The sequence below is a fragment of the Oryctolagus cuniculus genome, chromosome 1 (assembly GCF_051225735.1).
Source record: "Oryctolagus cuniculus isolate XC-2025 breed Fujian yellow rabbit chromosome 1, ASM5122573v1, whole genome shotgun sequence".
NCBI lineage: Eukaryota > Metazoa > Chordata > Mammalia > Lagomorpha > Leporidae > Oryctolagus > Oryctolagus cuniculus.
In genome coordinates, this window is record NC_142867.1 from 141,359,948 (window position 1) to 141,385,351 (window position 25,404).

Here is a 25,404-nt window from a genome sequence, read left to right on the forward strand (position 1 = left end):
AGGGCGCCCGGGCTGCCGCGGAGCCGCTGAGGCGAACCGGCGTGGCGGCGCGGGACCCGCAGGTCGGTGCTTCCCGCACCGGGCGCCCGCGCTCGGGGCCCACAGGGGCGCTGAGGGCTGAGGGCGGGCAGCGCGTCCAGGCCCGAGCCCTTTAAACTCGGGGCGCGCGGGAACCGCAGCCCAACAGCCGCAGGAGGCCGCGGCCGGCGGGGCGGAGCCGAGCGGAGCGCGCGCCGCAGTCGACCAACGCCCGCCCCCGCGCCACGCCCCTCCGCGCCCCTCTCCAATCAACCCCTAGCTCACCGGCCCGCACCCCGGCCCGCAACTACTGGGGGGCTGAAGGGGGCAGGGCCCCCCGGCCGGGTGTGTCCGGGCGAGCGCCGACGTCGCGCGCTCCCCTGGAGTTTCGAACGCAGTTGGCCCTCGAGGCAGGAAAAAAAAAAAAAAAAAACAGAAGAGCGGCGGCCAATGGCGTGGCAGAAAGGACCCGCGCTCAGGGCCCGGCCCCGCCCCGTTTGGCTAGAGACGGGTCTAGGCCCGGCCATTGGCTCTCGAGATCTGTCACTCGCCGCGGTGGCCAGCCGGCAGGGGCCTCGCGTTGATTGGTTCCGCCCAGGCGCGAAATGTAACGCGGGAAAAGCCGGAGCAGGGAGCGCGGCGGCAGGTTGTTATTTTCGGGGGCTCGGCGCCGCGCGTGCTGTTTTTCTGTCACCGCGAGGACCAGGCCATCGGCTGCTTTCCTGCTTCTGCAGACTGCGCTGGGGACAGTCCAGAGAGCTGAGGGCAGACTCGGCCTGGGGCGAGGGTCCGGCCCTGCCCGTCGGCTGCCGGCCGACCCGCGCCGCTCAACTCCTCCGGTGGCCGCTGCGCAGGAGTCCGGGAAACGCCCGCCTGCCATGAGCCGGCGGAACTGAGCCGGCCACTCGGAGCGGCGCGGGCGAGCGAGCGAGCGAGCGTCCAGACTCAGGCTCCCGGGAGTCCCGGGACTGCAGCCCGGGGCCGCCGGAGCTGCGGATCGCGGCCGGGCGATGATCCGGGGCGTGGAGGCGCCGATGGCCGACAACCCGCCGCAGCCACCGCCCGTCATCATCTGCCACGACTCCCCGAAGCGGGTGCTGGTGTCGGTCATCCGGACGACCCCCATCAAGCCCGCGTGCGGCGGCGCCGGGGAGCCGGAACCGCCGCCGCCGCTCATCCCCACCAGCCCCGGCTTCAGCGACTTCATGGTGTACCCGTGGCGCTGGGGCGAGAACGCGCACAACGTGACGCTCAGTCCCGGGGCCGCGGGCGGCGTCCCCGCAGCCACCCTGCCCGCCGCCGCCGAGCACCCGGGGCTGCGGGGCCGGGGCGCGCCCCCGCCCGCCACCTCGGCCGCCGCCGCCGCCGCCTCGGGAGGTGAGGATGAGGAGGAAGCGAGCAGCCCGGACAGCGGCCACCTCAAGGTGAGGGGGCGGGCGGGGCGCGGGGCAGCGGGGCCCGTTAACGGCGCGCTGGGGCGGCCGGCGGACGCGCCGGGCGGGGCGGGGCCGAGTTTAAAACGCGAGGTCGCTAAGGGCGGTGGCGGCTGACAGGACGCTGACGTCACTGCCGCGCGCCAAAACCGGCCCCCGCCGGGGTGGGGTGGGAGGGGGAAGAGCAGGGCCGGTCACGTGACCGGCGCGGTGGCGGGGAAGGCCGCGGGCTTGGGGCCAGCAGGTGCAGCGGGCGGGCGCGCAGCCCGGGGTCACAGAGGAGCCAGAGCAAACCGCCAGTGCGGTTCGCTGGGCCGGGCGCGAGGGAGGCAGGGGGCTGGGGGTGCTCCGTGGCCGCGGGAAGGGCGCAGCTGCCTACTGCTTGCCGGGTGCTGAGCGCGCACAGCGACGCGGGACGCTGTCGGCTCTCCCCCTCGGGCTGCTCAGTCTTCCGAGTTTAGCGCTGGGGAGAAAGGACCCCTTGTTCCAGACCTGCGTTTCCCTGAAACTTGGCGGGGTGGGTGGAGTGGCTTCAGAGGCGGGACGTGGCGGCTGCTCCTGCTGCCCGTGTTGCGGGGTCCCCAGGAGGGCCAGGACCTCGCCCTTCCGCCCTGTAGACGCACAGGCGACACTTGGGCTAGAGGCTGTGTAGAGGAGTTTGCTAAAGATGTTGATTCAGAAGTCGCCTGGTGGATACGTGCGTGTGTGTCCTGCGTACATGGAAACAAATTAGCTGATCCAAAGAATGTTGAAACTCCACGTCGTCTGGGCGCTGGGGAAATGGAAGCACTTGGTGACTAACGGTGTTGAAGAGCTGTGAAGTTGTAGGACTGTGTGCTTTGACACACCGCAAGTCTTGACACTGAAACATTTGAAAGAAGAAACAGTAGAAATGTTTTTAGTAGAGCTGAGTATTCGTGCAGAGGTCAGTTGCTGTCGCCTGGCCCTCCCTAGCCTGAGATGGTTGGTGTTACAGGTGGTTTTCTGTGTAACGTAATCTAGTGTCTTTTTTTATACAGTGTGTTATATAATTGACCAAAATAAAGGCATACATGCACAAATACGTGTAACAGACCTTGCAAAATCTTTGTTTATTCTTAATTGCAACAATCTAATTTTGAGTTAATGTTAGCGTAAACGAATTTTTAAAAGATATTTTATTTATTTATTTGAGAGGTAGAGTTACAGAGACAGAGAGAGGGAGAGATAGAGAAAGGTCTTCTGTCTGCTGGTTCACTTCCCAAATGGCTGCAACAGCCGGAGCTTAACCAATCGGAAGCCAGGAGCCAGGAGCTTCCTCCGGGTCTCCCACGTGGGTACAGGGACACAAGGACTTGGGCCATCCTCCACTGCCTTCCCAGGCTATAGCAGAGAGCTTGATCGGAAGAGAAGCAGCCGGAACGTGAACTAGTGTGCCTGCACCACAGGCAGAGGCTTAGCCCACTGCACCCCAGCACTGGCTCCTGGGTGTTTTTTTTATTTACTTTTTTAACACCTAAAAAAACATAACATCCACACACAAATTTTGAAGGTTGCTGGAGCAAAACTCTGGTTAAGATGCCTGCGGCCCATATTGGAGTAACTGGATTTAAGTCTGGCTTCAGTAGCCAATTCCAGCTTGCTGCTAATGTGCTAATGCAGACCATGGGATTCAGCAGGTGATGGCTGAGGTAGTTGCATCCCTGCCACTCTTGTGGGAGACTGGGATTGAGTTCCCACCTCCTGGCTCTTGTGGGTATTTGAGGGAATGGACCTGAGGATGCAATCTCTCTCTCAAAAAAAAAAAAAAAAAAAAAAGCTAATACAGTGCATGGGCTTGAATTTTATTTCCATCATGCCCACTTCTTTTCAGAGGTAAAATATACTAGAAGTTAGGAAGAACATGTAGAGTAAAAAGGCTGTTTTATCCCCCCCCACTCATACAGCCTTTCATATTACAACATTAATAAATTACTATTTTTTAAAAAAAATATTTATTTGAAAGTCAGTTGCAGAAAGAGAGAGAGACAAAGAGAGGTCATCTACCTCTCTGGTTCACTCTCTGCTAGCCAGGAGCTTCATCTGTGCCTCCCACATGGGTGGCAGGAGCCCAAGCACTTGGGCCATCTTCAGCTGTTTTTCCCAAGACATTGGAATGGAGCTGGATCAGAAGTGGAGCAGCACGGACTCGAACCTAGCTTCGCAGGCGGCAGCTATACCTGCTGTGCCACAGTACTGGCCCAAATGTTCATAAATCATTAGATAAACGGACTTTAACTTGTACTTTCGATGATGAAGCAATCCAGTTAATAGTCCAAAAATTTATTCATGTACTTCCCCCACCTTAAGGGAAAATAAACCTTTATTGAGGAATGTTGCCTACTTTAATGTGTGTTTACGGGATGAGCGTTTGAGCAGTGGGTAAGACATGTTTGAAACACCCATGTCCCTTATCAGACTGCCTGGGCTTGAATCCTGGCTTTGGCCTGATTTCAGCTTCCTGCTGATGTGTACCCGGCAGGCAGCAGATCAACTGGTTGGATCCCTGCCACCCACGTGAGAGCGTCGGTTTGGGCTCCTGACTTTGTCCTGACCCAGCCCCATTTGGGGAGTGAACCAGCTAATGGGAGTTCTCTGTCTCTTTCCGCCTTCGAAATAATAAAAATAAAAACTTGTGGTCAGAACAAGAGTACTTAAAAAAGTTAATGGAAATGGAATTAAAAGATATTTTGTTGCAAAAAAATTTTGAAATCCATGCATTGTTTCCTCTTAAAATGCATTCTCTATGAATTTAATGCCTGTTTTACCACTGGACTCAGGGTAGGGAACCACAGCCCTGTCGCCTTTGTTTTGCTTCCCTAATGTAGCTGTAGTTCTTCATCTGCACCTGCAGCTCGGGTGAATCATGCTGCCTGAGTGTGCTCACGTGTGGGAGTGTGGAAGCCACGTCTGTGATGGAGCCAGTGCCACATCGCATGCTCCCTGCAGCTGGCCAGTGTGCCTCGGCAGTAACAGCTGTGGGTTGGAGAACGACTTGTGTTCCCTGACTGTCTTGCCCCTGCTCCCAGGGGCAAGTCCTGTGCACTGTCAGCTTTCTCTTGATCTTTCGTTTGTTCCTAACCAGCGCTGCCCACCCTGCGTGGAGACATCCATCATCTACCACCTTTTTTAGGCTCCTTATCTTAAGATTGCTTTGTCCTGTTGTCACATTTTAACTTCATTCCCTGGGTTATAGAATTCTGGGAGGGAAGGGAGCAGGTCTGACTTCCCTCTGCCATGGAATATTCCGAGGCTCCCCACCGTGTGCCGTTGTGTCTTCTACTCCTACTGCATCGCTGAGATTACTTCTGCAAAGCGAAGGCTTACAGGGTCTGGCTTCTCAGAAACCAGTCACCCTGCAGGACCTGGCGGCTGCCAGTCCTACTTCACCTTTCTGTTACCTGAACTCTGTGTCAAGTGTCTAGAGTGCACGTAGTCTTGTAAGCAGCTGAATAGGGCGTGTTAGCCACCTGACAGAATAAACACTGCATATTTGTAACAGCAATCTGCTGGGTTCCTGGTTGAACATTCTAACATTTTGAATTCATTCAATCTTGTCTACCTGAGGAAGGAGGAGAAATTTTTAATATTAAGTTGATGTAGGTAGATTTACATTCTATAGTAGAAATATATTTTATTTATATGCTGTCTGTAAGGGTCCACACAACTTAATTAAGACTTGGTAGATTGTGAAGATAAGTCTGGGAGGGATATTTGATCCATAAGAAGTTTGGATCTGGGGCTGGTATTGTAGCGCCAGTGTTCCTTATGGGCTCCAGTGAGTCCCAGCTGTTCTACTTTGGATGCGACTCCTCGATAATGTGTCTGCGAAAGCAGTGGAAGCATGTCCATGTGCTTGGGTTCCTGTACCCACGTGGGAGACCCGGATGGAGCTCCTGGCCCAGTCCTGGCCGTTGCAGCATTTGGGAAGTAAATCAGTGGATGGAAGACACTTTCACGCTCTCTCTTCCTCTCCCCCTCTCTCTGTAACTCTGCTTTTCAAATAAATAAATCTATAAAAAAATTGGAACTAATTAAAAAAAGTCATTTATTTGAATGACAGAGGGAGGGAGGGAAACTTATATGGCCAGGTCGGGCTGGGCCAGGCCTGGGTCTCCCATGTGGGCGGCAGCAAACCAAGCATTTGGTTCTTCATCTGCTGCTTTCTAGGCTCCATGTAGGGTCACAACTGGCAGTGCACAATGCCAGCTCCGATCGTATTTTCTTGTGAAGCTGCATGTACCTAACGTTTCTTTTACTTAGGTTGTTTGTACTTTTTATTTGATTTTGAATTGTATAAAAATTGTGTTAAGGTCTTTTAGGTTTTTTAATTGTAACATGACTAAACGCTTTCAAAATCACTAACCCGCCTTCTATAGGGATAGAGATTGTTCTAAAAATTGCATTTACTAGGGGTCGGCACTGTTGCATGGTAGGTAAGCCTCCGCCTATGGCGCCAGCATCCCATATGGGCACCAGTTTGTGTTCCAGCTGCTCTTCTTCCAATTGGTCCAGCTCTGGCTGTTGCAGTCATCTGGGGAGTAAACCAGTGGATGGGAGACCTTCTCTCAGTCTCTCTCTCTGTCTATAACTCTGCCTCTCAAATATATAAATAAATAGAATCTTCAAAAAAGGAAGCAATTTGAATGTTCTAAAAAGATTTTAAAAAATTAGTTCTTCCTCTTGAACCCATTTTCTAATCATAAATAAAGTCTTTAAAAACACTATCTTTAATAAAATATGCAGAAGTTTTTGGCAGTGTACTCATTTTGCTTCTTAGAATTTCATGTTGGTCTTGCTTTATTTTGTGAGTCATCCGGCTATTGTTGCGTTTGTTCACTGATGAGTTAATACTCTGTAACCGTCAAAATGTACTTGGAAACATGTTTATGTTTTTGAGAAGCAGAGTGACAGGGGGAGAGAGAGAGAGAGAGAGAGAGATATCTCAACTACTAGTTTACTTCCCAAATTGCCACAATGGCTCGGATTGGGTCAGGAGAAAGCCAGAACTCCAACCAAGTCTCATGTGGGCACAGGGCCCAAGGCCCATTTTCCACTGCTTTTCCAGGTGCACTATCTGGGAGCTGGATTGAGATGGAGGGGCTTGAACTGGTGTTCATGTGGGGTGCTGGCATTAGAAGGCCAGGGTTAATCCACTGTACCACAGCGCTGGCCCAGGAAACAGGTTTTCTTACTGTTAAGGCCAGGATGGAAATGATCTTTATGCTTGCTTTAATACATTATTTGAAAAGATGATCTGTATTCATTTATTTAGGCATTAGGTGATTGCTTGTTTGAAGGGTCAATGAATATTTTTACAATAATATATTTTGCCATAGTACTTTCACATTTTTTAAAAATATGGTAAAAATAGTATTTGCAATTTTAAACATTTTTAAGATACAGTACAGTGGTATTAACTATATGCACACACTTTTATAAGAGATCTCTAGAATTTACTCTTCTTGCAAAACTGAAACTTCATACCCATTGAGCTCACCTTTTCCTCCTCCTTCCAGTCCCTGGCAACCAGCATTCTACTTTCTGTTTCTAAGTTAACCTTGGCCGGCGCCATGGCTCACTAGGCTAATCCTCTGCCTGCGGCGCCGGCACCCCGGGTTTTAGTCCTGGTTGGGGCAGATTCTGTCCCGGTTGCTCCTCTTCCAGGCCAGCTCTCTGCTGTGGTCTGGGAAGGCAGTGGAGGATGGCCCAAGTGCTTGGGCCCTGCCACCCGCATGGGAGACGAGGAGGAAGCACCTGGCTCCTGGCTTTGGATCAGTGCAGCGCTGGCCGTAGCGGCCATTTGAGGGGTGAACCAACGGAAGGAAGACCTTTCTCTCTGTCTCTCTCTCACTGTCGAACTCTACCCGTCAAATAAAAAAAAAAAAGTTAACCTCAGGAGTGGGCATTATGGCACATAAATGATACCCACTTTCCATATCAGAGTGCCAGTTTGAGTCCTAGCTACCCCACTCCCCATCCAGTTTCCTGCTAATGCATACTGAGAGGCAGAAGGTGATGGCTCAAGTGCTTGGGCCCCTGCCCCACACTTGGGTGACCTGGATGGAATTTCTGGCTCCTGGCTTTGGCCTGGTCCAGCCCTGGCTATTGCAGCCATTGGTGGAGTGAACCAGTGGATGGAAGATCTCTATCTCTCTCTGTCACTCTTCCTTTCAAATAGATGAAAGTAAATGAACATTAAGAAAAAAATAGGGGCCAGCGCTGTGGTGTAGCAGGTGGGGCTGCTGCCTGCAGGACTGGTATCCCATATGGAACCTGGTTCGGGTCCTGGCTGTTCCACTTCCAACCCGGCTCTCAGCTGTGGCCTGGGAGGGCAGTGGAGGATGGCCCAGGTGCTTGAGCCCTGCACCTGTGTGGGGGAGCTGAAGAGGCTCCTGGCTCCTGGCTTCGGATTGGCCCAGCTCTGGCCATTGTGGTCATTTGGGAAGTAAACCAGCTGATGGAGGACTTCTCCCTGTCTCTCCTTCTCTCTATCTGTAACTCTACCTTTCAAATAAATAAATGAATATTTTTAAAAAGACATTAAAATAATTTACTTTAGATACCTAATGTTTGCTGCATTATGCAATGTTTGTCTTTTTGTGATGGGCTTATTTCACTTATCATAGTATCCCTTTTTTTTTTTAAAAGATTTATTTATTTATTTAGAGGTAGAGTTACAGAGAGAGGGAGAGACAGAAAGGTCTTCCATCTGCTGGTTCACCCCCCAGTTGACCACAATGACCGGTGCTGCGCCTATCTGAAGCCAGGAGCCTCCTCTGGGTCTCCTGTGCGGTGCAGGGGCCCAAGGACTTGGGCCATCTTCCACTGCTTTCCCAGGCCACAGCAGAGAGCTGGATTTGAAGAAGAGCAGCTGGGATAGAACTGGCACCCATATGTGATGCTGGCGCTGTGGCACAGAGGGTTAAGCTGGCATCTGTAGTGCTGGCATCCCATATGGGTGTCGGTTTGAGTCCTGGCTGCTCTACTTCCGATCCAGCTCTCTGCTATGGCCTGAGAAAGCAGTGGAAGATGGCCCAAGTCCGTGGGCCCTGCACCCACGTGGGAGACCCAGAAGAAGCTCCTGGCTCCTTGCTTCAGGTCGACCCAGCTCTGCCCATTGTGACCATTTGGGGAGTGAACCAGCGGATGGAAGACCTCTCTCTGTTTTTCCCTGTTTGTGTCTGTAACTCTGCCTCTCAAATACATAAATAAATCTTTTTTTTTAAGTTAACTTGCCTGGGAAATAGTAAAGATATTTTTCAAATAAGTGCCAACTTTATGTTAGTTTTATATGTATAGTATAGGAAACTTGCAGAGATAATCAGAATTCCCATAAACCTTATACCCAGTTTCCCCTGTTGGCCATATCTTAGGTTAGTATTATACATTTGTTACAACCAATGAACCAATATGGATACATTGTTATTAACTGAAACCCATAGTATTTTTAAATTGCCTTAGTTTTAAAAATTGAAGTGAAATGGCATAACTAACTTTAAAAAATTATTTATTTGAAAGAGTTACCGAGATGGAGAGAGATCTTCCATTTGCTGGTTCACTCCCTAGATGGCTATAACGGCCTGGGTGAGCCAGGCCAAAGCCAGGAGCTAGGAGCTTCTTCCAGGTCTCCCATGTGGGTGGCAGGGGCACAAGCACTTGAGCCATCTTCTGCTGCTTTTCCCAGGCCATTAGCAGGGAGCTAGATTGGAAGCGGAGCAGCCGGGACTCGAAGCAGCGTCCATATGGGATGCCGGCATTGTAGGTGGCAGGTTTACCTGCTTTGCCACAATGCTGGCCCCTAAAGTAACCATTTTAAAGTCTACATTTCAGTGATGTTTAGCACATTCATGATGTTATATAAGTTCTAAAACATTTTCATCACCCCAGAGGAAAACTCTGTGTCCATTACATGCAGTCCTTGGGACCCACCAATGTGCTTCTGTCTCTATGGATGCATGTTCTGGAGATTTCATTAGATGGAATCATACAGGATGTGGCCTTTTGTGTCTGGCTTTTTTGACTTAACACACTGTTTTCGAGGTTCACCCACCTTGTAGCACACACTGTTTTCATGGTTGAATAATGATTCCATTGTATACACGTATGTGCATTCCATTGTGGATGCATATATGCATACAGAGTGTGTCTGTGATATTATACAAAACTGTCAGACTTCTCCACAATGGCTGAACCATTTTAGATTCCCACCAGCTTTTTTTCCAAAAAGCCCTAATTTCCTACTGAGTTTTATTTTTCCTATCACCTAGTTTATGTGAAGTAATATCTCATGGAGGTTTTTTTTTTTTATTTTCATTTATTTATTTTTTGAGAGGCAGAGTGGACAGTGAGAGAGAGAGAGAGAAAGGTCTTCCTTTGCTGTTGGTTCACCCCTCAATGGCCGCTGCGGCCGGCAAACCGCACTGATCTGAAGCCAGGAGCCAGGTGCTTCTCCTGGTCTCCCATGTGGGTGCAGGGCCCAAGCACTTGGGCCATCCTCCACTGCACTCCCGGGCCACAGCAGAGAGCTGGACTGGAAGAGGAGCAACCAGGACAGAATCCGGCGCCCCAACCGGGACTAGAACCCGGGGTGCTGGCGCCGCAGGTGGAGGATTAGTCTAGTGAGCCGCAGCACCGGCCCCATTTATTTATTTAAGAGGCAGACAGGGAGAGAGATCTCGTATCTTCTGGTTCATGGCTTAGCTAAGGCTTGGCCTAGCTTGGCTAAGGCTGAAGCTGGGAACTGGGAACTCAACCCAGGTCTCTCACGTGAGTGGCAGGAACCCAATTACTTGCATCATTACTGTTGTCTCCCTGGACCATCTGCTGTAGTAGAAAGCTGGAGTCAGGAGCCAGAGGTGGATATCGAACCCAATATTCCAGTATGGACCTGGGTTTCTTAAACTATGTCCTTTTTTTTTTTTTTTTTTTTTAGGTTTATTTATTTATTTTAAAAGGTAGAGTCACAGCAAAAGCAGAGAGAAAGAGGTCTTCCATCCTCTGGTTCACTCCCCCAGATGGCCGCAACAGCTGGAGTTGTGCCGATCTGAAGTCAGGAGGCAGGGTGTCCCATGTGGGTGCAGGGGCCCAAGCACTTGGGCCATCTTTCACTGCCTTCCCCAGCCATAACAGAGAGCTGGATGGGAAGTGGAGCAGCCAGGACTCGAAGCGGCGCCCATATGGGATGCCGGTGCTGCAGACTGGGGCTTTAACCCACTGTGCCACAGCGCCAGCCCCTAAACTATGTCTTAACTGCTAGGATAAACAGCCACCCTTCACTGTTGTTTTGATCATATGATTAATGATGTTGATCATCTTTTTTTGTGCTTGTTTGCCATTTGTACAACTGCTTTGGAGAAATGTCTGTTCAATCCCTTTGCCTGTTTTTAAGTTACACTTTTGTCTTTTTGTTGTTGGATTATGAGAGTTCTTTTGAGGGCAGGTGTAGCAGTTAAGACACTGGTTGGGATGCCCATTTTCACATTGGAGTGCCTGGGTTCAAAACCTGACTCTGGCTCCTGATTCCAGCTTTGTGCCAATGCAGACCCTGAGAGGCAGCAGTGATAGCTCAAGTGTTTGTGTCTCTGCCACGTGGATGGGAGACCCGGATTGAGTTCCTGGCTCCTGCCTTCCATCCTCAGCCAGGGGCTTTTGTGGGCATTTGGAATGTGAACCAGAAAATAGGAGCTCTTTTTCTCTGTCCCTTTGCTTCTCTAATAAATAAATACTTCCCAAAATAGTTCTTTATATATACTGGATGCCAGACTGTTATCAGATACATTATTTGAAAATATCTCCCATTCTGTAGGTTGTCTTTTGACTTTCTTGATAATATCCTGTTTAAGATTTATTTATTTGAAAGGCAGAGTTACAAAGAGACAGAGAGCAAGAGAGATCTTCCATATGCTGATTTATTCCTGGAATGACCACAATGGTCAGTTCTGGACCAGGCCAAAGTCAGGAGATATCAAGGTCAAAAAGTCAAGAATCCTTCAAAAAATGGGGGAAAACCACCAAAAGGACCTAGTGTTGTGCCCAAGTTAATCAGTTATGTGAAGAATTGCTTCCTGGTGACTGACCAGGAGATTATTCAAGATCTCGGCAGTGGAGGAAGTCTTTAAGAAAATAGTTTAGGGACTGGCACTGTGACATAGTGGGCTAAGCCTCCTCCTGTGGTGTTTTCTTCCAATCCAGCTCTCTACTGATGGCCTGGGAAAGCCGTTGAAGATGGCCCAAGTGCTTGGGCCTCTGCACTTACGTGGGAGACCCAGAAGAGGCTCCTGGCTTTGGATCGGCCCAGCTCTGGCCATTGCAGCCATTTCAGGAGTGAACCAACAGATGGAAGACCTTTCTCTCTGTCTGTAGATCTCTCAAATAAATAAATAGAAGCTTAAATAGTTTAAATATTTGTTGAAATTTTCTTTTTTTTTTTTTTCTTTTTTATTTTTTTTGACAGGCAGAGTGGACAGTGAGAGAGAGAGACAGAGAGAAAGGTCTTCCTTTGCCGTTGGTTCACCCTCCAATGGCCGCCGCGGCCGGTGCGCTGCGACCGGCGCACCGCGCTGATCCGATGGCAGGAGCCAGGAGCCAGGTGCTTTTCCTGGTCTCCCATGGGGTGCAGGGCCCAAGCACCTGGGCCATCCTCCACTGCACTCCCCGGCCACAGCAGAGGGCTGGCCTGGAAGAGGGGCAACCGGGACAGAATCCGGTGCCCCGACCGGGACTAGAACCCGGTGTGCCGGCGCTGCTAGGCGGAGGATTAGCCTATTGAGCTGCGGCGCCGGCCCTATTGAAATTTTCCATATTGATTTCCTTTCTGTGACAGGTGATATCTGGCTGTCCTTTTAATAATGCAGAGTGAACACTTTACCATGTTTGCTAAATGTTGTCCACATTCCATTGCCAAGAATGTGTTGTCCAAAATGCCTATTTTGGTTTTAAAGGTGGGATTCTACCCTTTGCTTCACGTTAAGTGTGTATGGAATATTATGATAGGGCATAGCAGTAGTGGTGGTCAGACATGGAAATGGTAGGGAAACAAAAATATGCATATGAAATAAACTCAGTGTCTTATTAAAGTGAAAAGAAAGAAATCTAGTTATCCCAGGACCATTTCTTGTGACAAGTATTCTTTCTCCATTGAATGTTCTTGGGACCCTTGTTGAAATCACCTGGCCATACATGGATACATTTATGTCTGTACTCTCAATTCTATTTCATTGACTTCTATGTCTTTCCTTATGCCAATGCCAGCTGCCTTGTCATTGCTCTTCGTAAGTTTTGAAGTTGGGAAGTCTGAATCCTCTTAGTCAAACTATTTGTTGCCTCTTAGAGTTCTGTGTGAATCTGAGCATTGCTTTTTCCATTTCTGCAAAAAGGACATTAGAATTTTAATAGATTACATTGACTCTGTATGACTGCTTTGGGTAGTGTTGCCACTTACAAAGTCCTTAAACTGTATCTTACAAATTCTGGCGTATTTTTATTTTCATGGGTGTCAAAGTATTTTTTCTTTTTCTTTGCAATTTCTTTATTGACTCCTTGGCTGTTTAAGAGGGTACTGTTTAATTTCTACGTATTTGTTCCTGTTTTCCTTTGTTATTGACTTACAGTTTCAGTCCTTGTGACCAGAAAAGATGTTAGACGCTTTCACTCTTCCAAAATTTGTTGAGACTTATTTTGTAGCCTAATATAAGGTCTATCTACCTACTTATCCTTGTCCATTATTGAAAGTGAGGCATTAAAGTCCCCAGCAATCTGTGAACTATTTCTCTCTTTAATTCAGTCAAGTTTATTCATATACAGATTTTTAGAGGCTGTGTTATTAAGGGCAAGTATATTTATCATCATTATATTTTTCTAGCATTTTCACTTTTAACTTATTTTTACATTCAGAGCAGGTCTTGTATACAGCATATCATTCCATTGTGTTTTTTGTTGTTTGTTTTAAGACTTATTTATTTATTTGAAAGGCAGAATTACAGAGGGAGAGGAGAGACAGAAATCTTCCATTCACTGCTTCACTTTCCAAATGGCTGCAATGGCTGGGGTTGGGCCAGATTGAACTCAGAAGCCAGAAGCTTCATCCAGGTCTTCCACATGGGTGGCAGGGGCCCAAGCCTTTGAGCCTTGGGCCATCTTCTGCTGCTTTCCTATCAGCAGGGAGCTAGATCAGAAGTGGAGCAGCTGGGATGCTGGCGCTGTATGCTGTGGCTTAACCCACTGTGCCACAGCCCTGGCCCCTGTTGTTATTTATTTGAAAGGCAGAGTTACAGAGAGGCAGAGAGAGAGAGAGAGAGGTCTTCCATCCGCTGGTTCACTCACCAGATGGCCGCAACGGCCGGAGCTGTATTGATCCGAAGCCAGGAGCCTTTTCTAGGTCTCCCACGAGGGTGCAGGTACCTGAGGACTTGGGCCATCTTCCACTGTTTTCCCAGGCCATAGCAGAGAGCTGGATCGGAAGAGGAGCAGCCAGGACTAGAACCGGCGCCCATATGGGATGCCGGTGCCTTAGGCCAGGGCTTTAACCTGCTGCACTTCAGTGCCGGCCCCAGTGTTTTTTTTTTTTTTTTTTTTTTAAGATTTATTTATTTATTTGAAAGGCAGGGTGAACAGAGGGAGAGGGAGAAACAGATATTTTCTGTTTGCTGGTTGCCTCTCAATGGCGGCAACATCTAGGCCTGGGCCAGGCCAAAGCCAGGATCCTAGAACTCCATCTAGGTCTGTCACATGAGAGCAGGGGCCCAAGCACTTGGGCCATCTTCTACTGCTTTCCCAGGTGCATTAGCAAGGATCTGGATTGGAAGTGAAACAGCTCGGACTTGAACAGGCACTTATGGGATGCCAGCTCACTGGAACTTAACCTGCTTGCCACAACACCTACCCCTTATACCTGTTTTGTTTTCCAGTTTCTTCATTAATGCTTTCTTATGTCTTTAATTGATTTTTTTCTGTGGTATACCATTTTATTTTTTTTTCTTTTTTTAAAGATTTATTTATTTGAAAGTCAGAGTTACACAGAGAGAGGAGAGGTAGAGATAGAGAGAGGTCTGTTGATTCACTCCCCAGTTGGCTGCAACAGCTGGAGCTGCACCAATCCAAAGCCAGGAGCCCAGAGCCTCCTCTGGGTCTCCCACGCGGCTGCAAGGGCCCAAGAATTTGGGCCACCTTCCACTGCTTTCCCAGGCCATAGCAGAGAGCTGGATAAGAAGTGGAGCAGCCGGCGCCGCGGCTCACTAGGCTAATCCTCCGCCTAGCGGCGCCGGCACACCGGGTTCTAGTCCCGGTTGGGGGCACCGGATTCTGTCCCGGTTGCCCCTCTTCCAGGCCAGCCCTCTGCTGTGGCCAGGGAGTGCAGTGGAGGATGGCCCAGGTGCTTGGGCCCTGCACCCCATGGGAGACCAGGAAAAGCACCTGGCTCCTGGCTCCTGCCATCGGATCAGTGCGGTGCGCCGGTCGCAGCGCACCGGCCGCGGCGGCCATTGGAGGGTGAACCAACGGCAAAGGAAGACCTCTCTCTCTCTCTCTCACTGTCCACTCTGCCTGTCAAAAAAAAAAAAAAAAAAAAAGAAGTGGAGCAGCCAGGTTTCGAACCGGCGCCCATATGGGATGCCGGCACTGCAGGCCAGGGCATTTAACCCGCTGTACCACAGCGCCAGCCCATAGTATACCATTTTCATTCCTTCTCTTAAGACTTCTTCGTGGTTGCCTAGAAAATTTCAACTAGCCTCTTAAGTTTATAATATTCTCTTGGGGCCAGCATTGTGGCTTGCAGGTAAAGCCGCTGCTTGAGACCCTGACATCCAGTTTGGATGCTGCTTTGGGTCCTGGCTGCTCCACTTCCTATCCAGTTCCCTGCTAATGGCCTGGGAAAAGCAGCGGAAGATGGCCCAAGGGTTTGTGCCCCTGCTACCCATGTGGGAGACCCTGAAGAAACCCCGGGCTCCTGGCTTTAGCCTGGCCTAGCCCTGGCCATTGTAGCCATTTGGGGTGTGAACCAGTGGATAGAAGATCTCTGTCTCTCCCTTTCTCTTTCTCTAACTCAGACTTTGAAATAAATAGATAGATTTTTAAAAGACATGTAATAATCTCTTTAAAATATTTTAATTTATTTGAAAGGCAAAGAGAGAGTAAGGTCTCCCATCTTGGCAAATGCTTTGGGCCAGGCCAAAGCTGGAAGGCTGGAACTCAATCCCAGTCTCCTATGTGGGTGTCAGGGACCCAAGTACTTGAGCCATCATTGCTGCCTCTGGGGGTCTGCACTAGCAGGAAGCTGGAATCTGGAGTGGAGCTGGGAATTCACACACAGGCACTCCAGTATGGGTTTCAGGTGCCCAAGTGGCATCTTAATCACTATGTCAAATCCATTCCCCTTTAAGGATTTCTTGAATTGATACCATCTTAGCTTCAGTAGTATATAAAACAGTACTCCTCTGTCCATTCCACTTTATGTTGTCACAGATTTGATCTTTATACAAAGTGGTTCCACTAACATGGACTTAGAATTGTTTATGGATTTGGTATTTTTCTTTTATATAGGAAAGAAAAGAGGAGTTACAAACCAGAAATGTAATAATTCTGACTTTTGTATTTACTTTTATAGTATCCTTTACCCATGTTCTTATTTTTGGAAGGTAGAGTTACAGAGAGGAAGAGGAGCTTCTTCCTGGTCTCACATAGGTAACAGGGGTCCAAGGACTTGGGCCATCTTCCACTGCTTTCCCAGGCCATTAGCAGAGAGCTGGATTGGAAGTAGAACAGCCAAGACTAGAACCAGCACCCATATGGGATGCCAGCACTGCAGGTGGAGCCTTAGCCCACTATGCCACAGCACTGGCCCCTCTAATAAATCTTTTTCATCTTATTGTACTTTTCAGCTCCAGATATGTATTTGGTTCCTTTAAAAAATTATTTTTATCTCTTTGAAAGATTGTTCTCCTGTTTTTAATTAATTAATTAATTTGAGAGGCAGAGGAAAAGAGAGCAAGAATGTTCCCATTCTTTGCTTCACCCCCTGAAGTGCCCACACCAGCTGGGGCTGGGCCAGGGGTCAAACCTGGGGGCCAGGAATGCTATCCAGGCCTCCCATGTGGGTGACAGGAACCTGGTTACTTGAATCATCACTGCTGCCTCCCAGGGTCTCCATCAACAGGAAGCTAGAGTCAGGAATTAAACTCGAGTACTGTGATGTGGGACACAAACATTTTACCTTTAGGCTAAACACCTGCCCCTCTTAGCTTTTCTTAAAAAAGTTATATATGAAGGCAGGGGGGAGAGAGTGTGCACACGCGCAAGTGAGATAGAAAGAGAAAATCTCTCATCTGCTGTTTGTTCCCCAAATGCCTACAATAGAGTCAGGTTGAAGCTGAGCACTGGGAAATGAAGCAGTCTCCCGTGTGGGTGGCCAGGACTTAGCTGCAGTTAATGTCCAAAGGTGCACATTAACTGGAAATTGAAATTGGGAGTGGAGCAGGGACTCAAATCCTGGCTCCCATCCAGGCTCCGATAGGGAATGTGGGTGTCCAAAAGTGGTGCTCTAACCACTACTGACCAGCTGCCTGGCTCACTTTCTTTTTATTCTTTGCTCATGGTTGCTGTTAGCTCATCGAGCATATTTAAGGCAGTTGTTTTAAAGTCTTTGTCTAGTTAAGCCCAATGTTCATGTTTCCCCCTGTTGTGTTTCTGTGTGTACCATACTTTTTTTTAAAAAATTTCTCGGCATAGTTTGTAACATTTTGTTGAAAACTAGATGTTTGCAGTAGTGTAATGTGGTGACTCTGGAAGTCAGACTCAGTCCTCAGTTTCCTTTTGTTGTATGCTGTGGGCTGTAGTTGTTTAACGACTTTTCTGCACTATTCTTGTAAACTGTGTTCTAAATTGCATTTGTCCTCTGAAGTTTCTTTAGCTTGTGGTCAGCTGATGTTCTAAGATTTTCTTGACTGCCCCTTACCCTGCACCAAACCAAAAGGAAAAAAAGAACAAACAAAAGTGGGCGAGGAAACCCTTTCCCAGTCTCTGCAGAATGGCGTGGTGCCTCCATTCTTTAATGCTTGGCGTGCTGTTTACACTCTGCCTTAGCTTTCATTTTCTGCTTGCGCAGTACCTACCTGGTCAGCCAGAGTCTAGGCTCCAGGTCTTCCTGAGCACGCATCCTGTCCTGTGCAGATGTGGCATTTCTGAATTCCTCTCTGTAGTATATTCTTGAGTCAGTGTTTGTGGCGTCACTGTTTTCTGAAGTTGTGATGAAGCTTAGTCTTAAGATTTTGCTTGATTTTTCAGGAACATGGAGGGGACTAGGCTGTTGGAGCTACTGTTCCATTTTTGCTGAAGTTCCTCAAGAAATTTTTTTAAAAAATTCCATTTTATATTGTGTTGCTCTATTGAGTAGAGTCTAAGAAATTAATGTTTATGAAAACTGTTAACAGGATGGGATCCGACGTGGTAGACCCAGAGCAGATACAGTCCGGGACTTAATAAATGAAGGAGAACATTCGTCCAGCAGAATCCGTTGTAACATCTGTAATAGGGTGTTTCCACGGGAAAAATCACTCCAGGCTCACAAAAGGACTCATACAGGTAAGTTGAATATTTTATGGGCACTTGTGAAGTAGTACTGAACTGAGAGCTCATTGAGTGTTTAAGTTGCAAAAATCAGGCACTATATGGTAGTTTCTTTTCGGTGGGGAGTGGTGGTTTTGTGATCACTGACTGGTTCCATGGGACTTCTAAAGTTATGGTAACTAATCTGTGTGTCAGTCATATTATTGTTAAATTCAGTTCTACCCTGTACCTCCCTAATTTTACTTAATATGTTAGGTAACCTGCGTAATTGTTAAAATTCATTTGTAAGTCAATGACTAGAGAAATAGTATTCAAGTTTTCAATAGAATTTGTAGAGTTTTTTTTTTTTTTTTGACAGGCAGAGTGGACAGTGAGAGAGAGAGACAGAGAGAGAAAGGTCTTCCTTTTGCCGTTGGTTCACCCTCCAATGGCCGCCGCTGCAGCCGGCGCACCGTGCTGATCTGATGGCAGGAGCCAGGATCCAGGTGCTTTTCCTGGTCTCCCATGGGGTGCAGGGCCCAAGCACCTGGGCCATCCTCCACTGCACTCCCTGGCCATAGCAGAGAGCTGGCCTGGAAGAGGGGCAACCGGGACAGAATCCGGCACCCCGACCGGGACTAGAACCCGGTGTGCCGGCGCCGCAAGGTGGAGGATTAGCCTATTGAGCTACGACGCCGGCTAGAATTTGTAGAGTTTTTAAGATATCAAAGTATTTGTCCTGCAAATCATTAAATATAGTGAACCCCAAGTTTTCAGAATTGAATGTGTTGTGACTCTCCCAAGATTACTATACATCTTTATTTGTATTTAAATTTTACTTGCTGCCGGCGCCGCAGCTCTCTAGGCTAATCCTCCGCCTAGCAGCGCCGGCACACCGGGTTCTAGTCCCGGTCGGGGCGCCGGATTCTGTCCCGGTTGCCCCTCTTCCAGGCCAGCTCTCTGCTGTGGCCAGGGAGTGCAGTGGAGGATGGCCCAGGTGCTTGGGCCCTGCACCCCATGGGAGACCAGGAAAAGCACCTGGCTCCTGGCTCCTGCCATCAGATCAGCGTGGTGCGCCGGCCGCAGCGCGCCGGCCGCGGCGGCCATTGGAGGGTGAACCAACGGCAAAGGAAGACCTTTCTCTCTGTCTCTCTCTCTCTCACTGTTCACTCTGCCTGTCAAAAAAAATTTTTTTTACTTGCATTTTAAATAATACAAATATAAAAATGATTTATAGAGGGCCTTGTTCTCTCCTTAGAGTCAGCCCCAGAGGAAAGAACCTTATTACTCATCTCCTAGCTTACAGACAAGGAAACTGAGAAAACCAAAAACTAGTTACCACCACGTCTAGAGCTCTGCAGCCCAATGTGCACGTGTGACTTTTTTTTTTAGGATTTATTTTTATGGCGGCGTTGCGGTGTAGCAGGTAAAGCCACCACCCACCACCTGTGACACTTGATATCGTCCTGCCTGCTCGCCTGCCTGTATCACTTTCATCCCAAATGAGTGCTGGTTAGTTTCCCAGCTGAGTCAGTTTTAAACAGTGTGTGAAGATGTATATTACTAGCAGGAAGGGCCCTTCTGCTTCCCTTTTTCTTTCTTTCTTTCCTTTTTTTTTTAAAGATTTATTCATTTTTTACTTGAAAGAGTTACACAGAGAGAGGAGAGGCAGAGAGAGAGAGAGGTCTTCCATCTGCTGGTTCACTCCCCAATTGGCCACAACGGTCGGAACTGTGCCGATCCAAATCCAGGAGCTTCTTCCGGGTCTCCCATGCGGGTGCAGGGGCCCAAGCACCTGGGCCATCTTCTACTGCTTTCCCAGGCCATAGCAGAGAGCTGGATGGGAAGTGGAGCAACCGGGTCTTGAGCCAGCGCCATATGGGATGCTGGCACTTCAGGCCAGGGCATTAACCCACTGCGCCACAGTGCCGGCCCCTTTTTCTATATCCTGGACATTCCCCTAACCTCTGTTACAAAAGGCAGCTGGCAAGTTGCTTCTCAGTGAGGCAGTTTCTTTAAGGGTCTCTGCTTTCCCACTGCTGCCTTTATTTGTCACAGTAAATAAAGCTCTCCTCTGAGCCCCTCTCACTTGAGGCTGATGACTTGGGAACACCCAAGCCAAGGGAGCTGTTGTGTCCACTAGCATAAATGGATAACTTGAAGGACTGGAAAACTTAAGAGCACAGTGCTCCTTAGAGGACAGCTTCTTGACACCATCAAAGATCAACCTTTGGTGCCGGTGCTGTGGTGTAGCAGGGTTAAGTTGCCGCCTGCAGTGCCAGCATTGCATATGGGTGCTGCTTTGAGTCCCAGTCGCTCCACTTCCCATCCAGCTCCTGCTAATGGCCTAAGAAAGCAGTAGAAGATAGCCCAAGGGCTTGGGCCCCTGCACTCAAGTAGGAGACCTGGAAAAAGCTCCTGGCTCCTAGCTTCAGCCTGGCCCAGCTCTGGTTGTTGTAGCCATTTGGGGAGTGAACAGTTGATGGAAGATCTCTCTCTCTCTGTCTCTCCCTCTTTCTCTAACTCTGCCTCTTGAATAAATAAATAAAAATTAAAAAAATCAACCTTTAGTCTTTCCAACCCTGTAGGAGTTGTGATATGTGTTTTGTAAAGGTTGATTCCGCCCTCACCCTCTTCCTCTACTGGCCCTGCTGTCCGAGATGTAATTTGTATCCTGTCTCTCCTTAGGTGAGAGGCCCTATCTGTGTGACTATCCAGACTGTGGGAAAGCCTTTGTTCAAAGTGGACAGCTCAAAACACACCAGCGTCTTCACACCGGAGAGAAGCCTTTCGTTTGTTCAGAAAATGGTATGGTGTTACATGTTAAGTTTGTAGAACAACTTGTTGTGAGTTAACGGTTAAATGTCTTCTCCTTGAATATTTTGGGGGACATTTTTTAATACAAGTTTTATAAAACAGTGTAGCTGACTACCTTGCTGATTGTGATCCATGCTGAATTTTTTGGGAAATGACTTTAAAATAAGAGGTTTTTTTTTTTTTTTTAAATATATAAACCTTACAAGCAATTAAAAATACTACATTGCAGTGGACGTTGCAGCATGTCACTTGGGATGCTCACATCCCTTATTGGAGTGCTGCTTTGAGTCCCAGTCACTCCAATTCCCATGCAGCTCCCTGCTAATGCACTTGGGAAAGCAGCAGATGATATCTGAAGTGCCTGGGTCTTTGCTACCCACATGGATGCCTGGTGAGGTGAGCAATGACTATGAATTTCCAGTCCATGTTCTTGTCTCACCAAGAAGTAAAAACACAAAGCAGAGACTAGTATTATGTGCAAATAGGAACAGTAGGGAATAAACACAAATCCACTCTCTAGTGCGGGCTGCCCCTCACAGAGGAAATAGCTGTCATGAGTGCCTGGGTGCAAGTCCCTGCTCCATCTCCTGGTTCCTCATTCTGGGAAGCAGTGGGGATGGCTCAAATACTTGAGTCCCTGCCACCCATGCGAAGACCCAGGTAGAATCCAGGCTTCCAACTGCAACCTGGTGCAGCCCTGGCTATTGCTGGCATTTGAGAAGTGGACCAAGAGATGGAAGATCTCTTTCTCTCTGTTGCTCTGCCTTTTAAATAAATAAATAAATAACAGATTTAAAAAGATTTTTTAAACACAATTTTATAGTTATATTTGGAATTCAGTACAGTTCTGTTGCTCTGTATTACTATTTTTTTAAGATTTATTTATGGCTGGCGCCATGGCTCAATAGGCTAATCCTCCACCTGTGGCGCCGGCACACCGGGTGCTAGTCCCGGTCAGGGCGCCGGATTCTGTTCCGGTTGCCCCTCTTCCAGGCCAGCTCTCTGCTGTGGCCAGGGAGTGCAGTGGAGGATGGCCCAAGTGCTTGGGTCCTGCACCCCATGGGAGACCAGGAAAAGCACCTGGCTCCTGCCTTCGGATCAGCGCAGTGTGGTGGCCACAGTGCGCTGGCCGTGGTGGCCATTGGAGGGTGACCCAATGGCAAAGGAAGACCTTTCTCTCTGTCTCTCTCTGTCACTGTCCACTCTGTCTGTCAAAAGAAAAAAAAAAGATTTATTTATTTATTTGAAGGGTGAGTTACAGAGAGGCACACACACAGAGAGAGAGAGGGAGAGATCTTCCATCCTCTGGTTCACTCCCCAGATGGCCGCAATGGTTGGAGCTGTGCCGATCCGAAGCCAGGAGTCAGGAGCTTCTTCCAGGTCATCCATGCAGTTGCGGGTTTCCAAGGACCTGGGCCATCTTTCACTGCACTCCCAGGCCATAGCAGAGAGCTGGATCAGAAGTGGAACAGCTAGGACTTGAACTGGGGCCTATATGGGATGCCAGCACTGCAGGTGGTGACTTTCCCCGCTATGCCACAGCACCAGCCCCCGTATTACTATTTTTTAAAGAGTTAGTTATTTGAAAGTCAGAGTTAGAGAGAGATCGATTGATCTTCCATCTATTGGTTCACTCCCAGATGCCTTTAATAGCCAGGGCTGGGCTAGGCTGAATTCAAGAGCCAGGAGCTTCTTTCAGGTTTCCCAAATAGGTGGCAGGGTCCAATTATTTGGGCCATCCTCTACTGCTTTTCCTAGGCCATTAGCAGGGAGCTGGATCATAAGTAGAGCAGCCAGAACACAAACCAGTGCTCATATGGGATGCTGTCGGCATGGCAGGCAGTGGCTTTACCTTGTACACTGGCCCCAGTTTTTTTGATTATTGTTACAGATGTCTATAAATTTATTTAATGAATTTGCTTAAGCATATGAGGGTTCTTCAAAAGGCTTGTGGATAAATGGAATTAAATTTTTTGATGCGAAAAAATTTTGAAATCTATGCATAGTTTTTTCCTAATGCACATTTTCCATGGATTTTTTTAAATTTCTCATACACTTTCATTACCTCAATGTTGGGTTATTGAATATTTAATTTGTTTTTAAAATTTACTTGTTGCTGGCTGGTGCTGTGGCTCACTTGGCTAATCTTCTGCCTGCGGCGCCGGCACCCCGTGTTTTAGTCCTGGTTGGGGCTCCGGGTACTAGTCCCGGTTGCTCCTCTTCTAGTCCAGGTCTCTGCTGTGGCCCGGGAGGGCAGTGGAGGATGGCCCAAGTGCTTGGCCCCCTGCACCCGTATGGGAGACCAGGAGCAAGCACCCGGCTCCTGGCTTCGGATCGGCGCAGCGCCGGCCATAGCGGCCATTAGGGGAGTGAACCAACGGAAAAGGAAAACCTTTCTCTCTGTCACTCTCTCACTGTCTATAACTCTCTGTCTCTCTCTCTCACTTGTCTAACTCTGCCTGTCAAAAAAAAATTGCTTCCAACAAAGCTGAGGGGAGCTATTTTATGGTTTTATTCATCTTTATTGATGTTTCCTTATGATAGATTCCAAAAAAGGAATTACCATGTGAGAACTTTTGTGACTGATCACTTTGTGGTGGGGTTAGGCACATGTGTGTGGTGGAATTGTTCTCCCACCCGCCCCACCAGCATGGCTGCCTCTAGGGAGGCTGGTTTGGGGGGTTTCTCCTCCAAGTTACAGAATGCGAAGTCTCTCCGCAGTAATTTCCTTTCCTGGGTACCAGTGAAACTGCACATTTTGCTTGTGTCTGTTTGCTGCATGTCCAGGTTCTGACAAGTGTTTCCCTGAATGATTTAAAGGTTGCCTGAGCAGATTCACCCATGCAAACCGCCATTGTCCGAAGCATCCTTACGCCAGGCTGAAGAGAGAGGAACCCACAGACACACTCAGCAAGCACCAGGCTGCGGACAACAAGGCTGCCGCCGAGTGGCTGGCAAAGTAAGGCTCTTGACACGCGGTCCACTGGGCAGGTGCGGGTGGAGGGCTTGGGTTTGCGAAAGTTCAGTGGCTTTTATACATGCTTTATAAAGTAAGTCAGAATGGACTTTTACTTCCTACAGAATGAAAAGTGACATAACGATCTACACGTGATAGAAACTTTAGGATGACAATCAGCTTGATTTGCCCAGACCACAGTTTATTTGAAAAGGAGGTGTTTCCCTGTCTTGAAAGAAAGTTCCGTTTGTCTTGGATTTCATTTGTCATCAGTTCAGCCCCTTGTCATTTTTTTTCTTTATATAAGGGTAGCTTGTGCTGATGTAACAGGACAGAGGTTAGAGGTTCTTCTAAAGGGATATTCCAGAAAGTGCCCACTTTAGTTTTTTCTAATGACAGCCACAGGGTATAAAATAATTTCTCAGCATATTTTGACAGAAGAGCTCATCTACTGTATACAAGCAGCAGGCGATTGCACCTGTTCGCAGTTTCACTGTCTTCTTGGGCTCTTAGATAAGTCCAGGATCCCTTGCTGAGCTGCAGCATGTCTGCCTCCCTGTGGTAATGGACTGTCTCCCGCCACACTGCACCCACCTGGGTGCTGTTCTGGGGCTGTGTGCATGTGCCGCTCCCCTCTGCCTGGAGTGCTTGCAACCCTCTTTGTTTAGCCACTCTCGTCTCCCCTTTGTTGCCTACGTGGGTTAAATATTACTTCAAGAAGGCTTCCATGACTCACTCATCAATGCCCCCAAACAAACATGTGCTTCCATAACACCCCTGTCCACGCGCTGGACCCACATGGATGCATTTTCTCTTTGAGTCTGTCCATCACACTCATCCTTGTTCAGTGTCTGTCTTCCCTGCTGGGCTGGAAGCCCCACAAGGGCAAGGATGTCTGCTTTACTGCTGCGTCCTAGGGTATATAGCACAGCTCATCGGGCGGGAAGAATACTTGGATGAATAAACTCTGTGTTTGATTTGGATAAAATATCCAAGAGTCAGATAAAAGTCTGAAAATAGGATTCAATTATTCAAGTCCAAGGAAATTTGTTAGTACCAGCACAGAAATGTTCTGTTTGGGTGGGATATCCTACGGGCGCTGTAAACCAAGTATTTCTGCCTCCGTGTTCTTCCCTCCTTCCTGGTTGGCCCCCACTGCCCTGTTATTAATTTTGTCTAAGCCAGAAACTTACTGGTCATCCTTGTCTTTATTTAGCCTGTCTTTCTTTTCATCTACTTGGTGATTGAGTCATGGATTTTACCCCTTCAACAACTCAAATTCAGCCACTGAATGCTCTCAGCCATTCTTCATGCTGCTGCCACATCTTTCTAAAACCCCAGTATCTTCAGTGTGAAGTCTAACCCTTTATTAGGGCATTCAGAGCCCTGTATTAGTTATTTGTACTGGCCTTGCTGAACTCATCTTCTGCCACTTTGCTTTTTCAGTCATCCTTCAAATCATAGTGAACTATTTGCCTTTTTTAAAATACCTCGGTAGGCATTGCCACATTTTCTAGTTCAAGCAGTCCAGATTTCCTGAAATTTGGTGGTTATATTATTTTTGTGTGTAATTTTACATAAAGAATAGTTTCTTTGAAGTATAGCTGACATTGATTAAGTTGT

The 25,404-nt window shown here is 48.3% G+C and overlaps 1 protein-coding gene across 1 annotated transcript in view; it reads left to right on the top strand.

Moving 5' to 3' along the window:
- The first annotated feature begins 584 nt into the window (after positions 1 to 584).
- ZNF367 (zinc finger protein 367) overlaps positions 585 to 25,404 on the top strand; it is a 28,818-nt gene continuing 3,998 nt past the window's right edge. The window contains exons 1-4 of the mRNA XM_051818581.3: positions 585 to 1,442; positions 17,894 to 18,044; positions 20,697 to 20,816; positions 23,646 to 23,784. Of these exons, the coding sequence (XP_051674541.1) occupies positions 1,029 to 1,442; positions 17,894 to 18,044; positions 20,697 to 20,816; positions 23,646 to 23,784 (824 nt within the window). The 5' untranslated portion in view covers positions 585 to 1,028. The remainder of the gene's footprint in view (positions 1,443 to 17,893; positions 18,045 to 20,696; positions 20,817 to 23,645; positions 23,785 to 25,404) is intronic.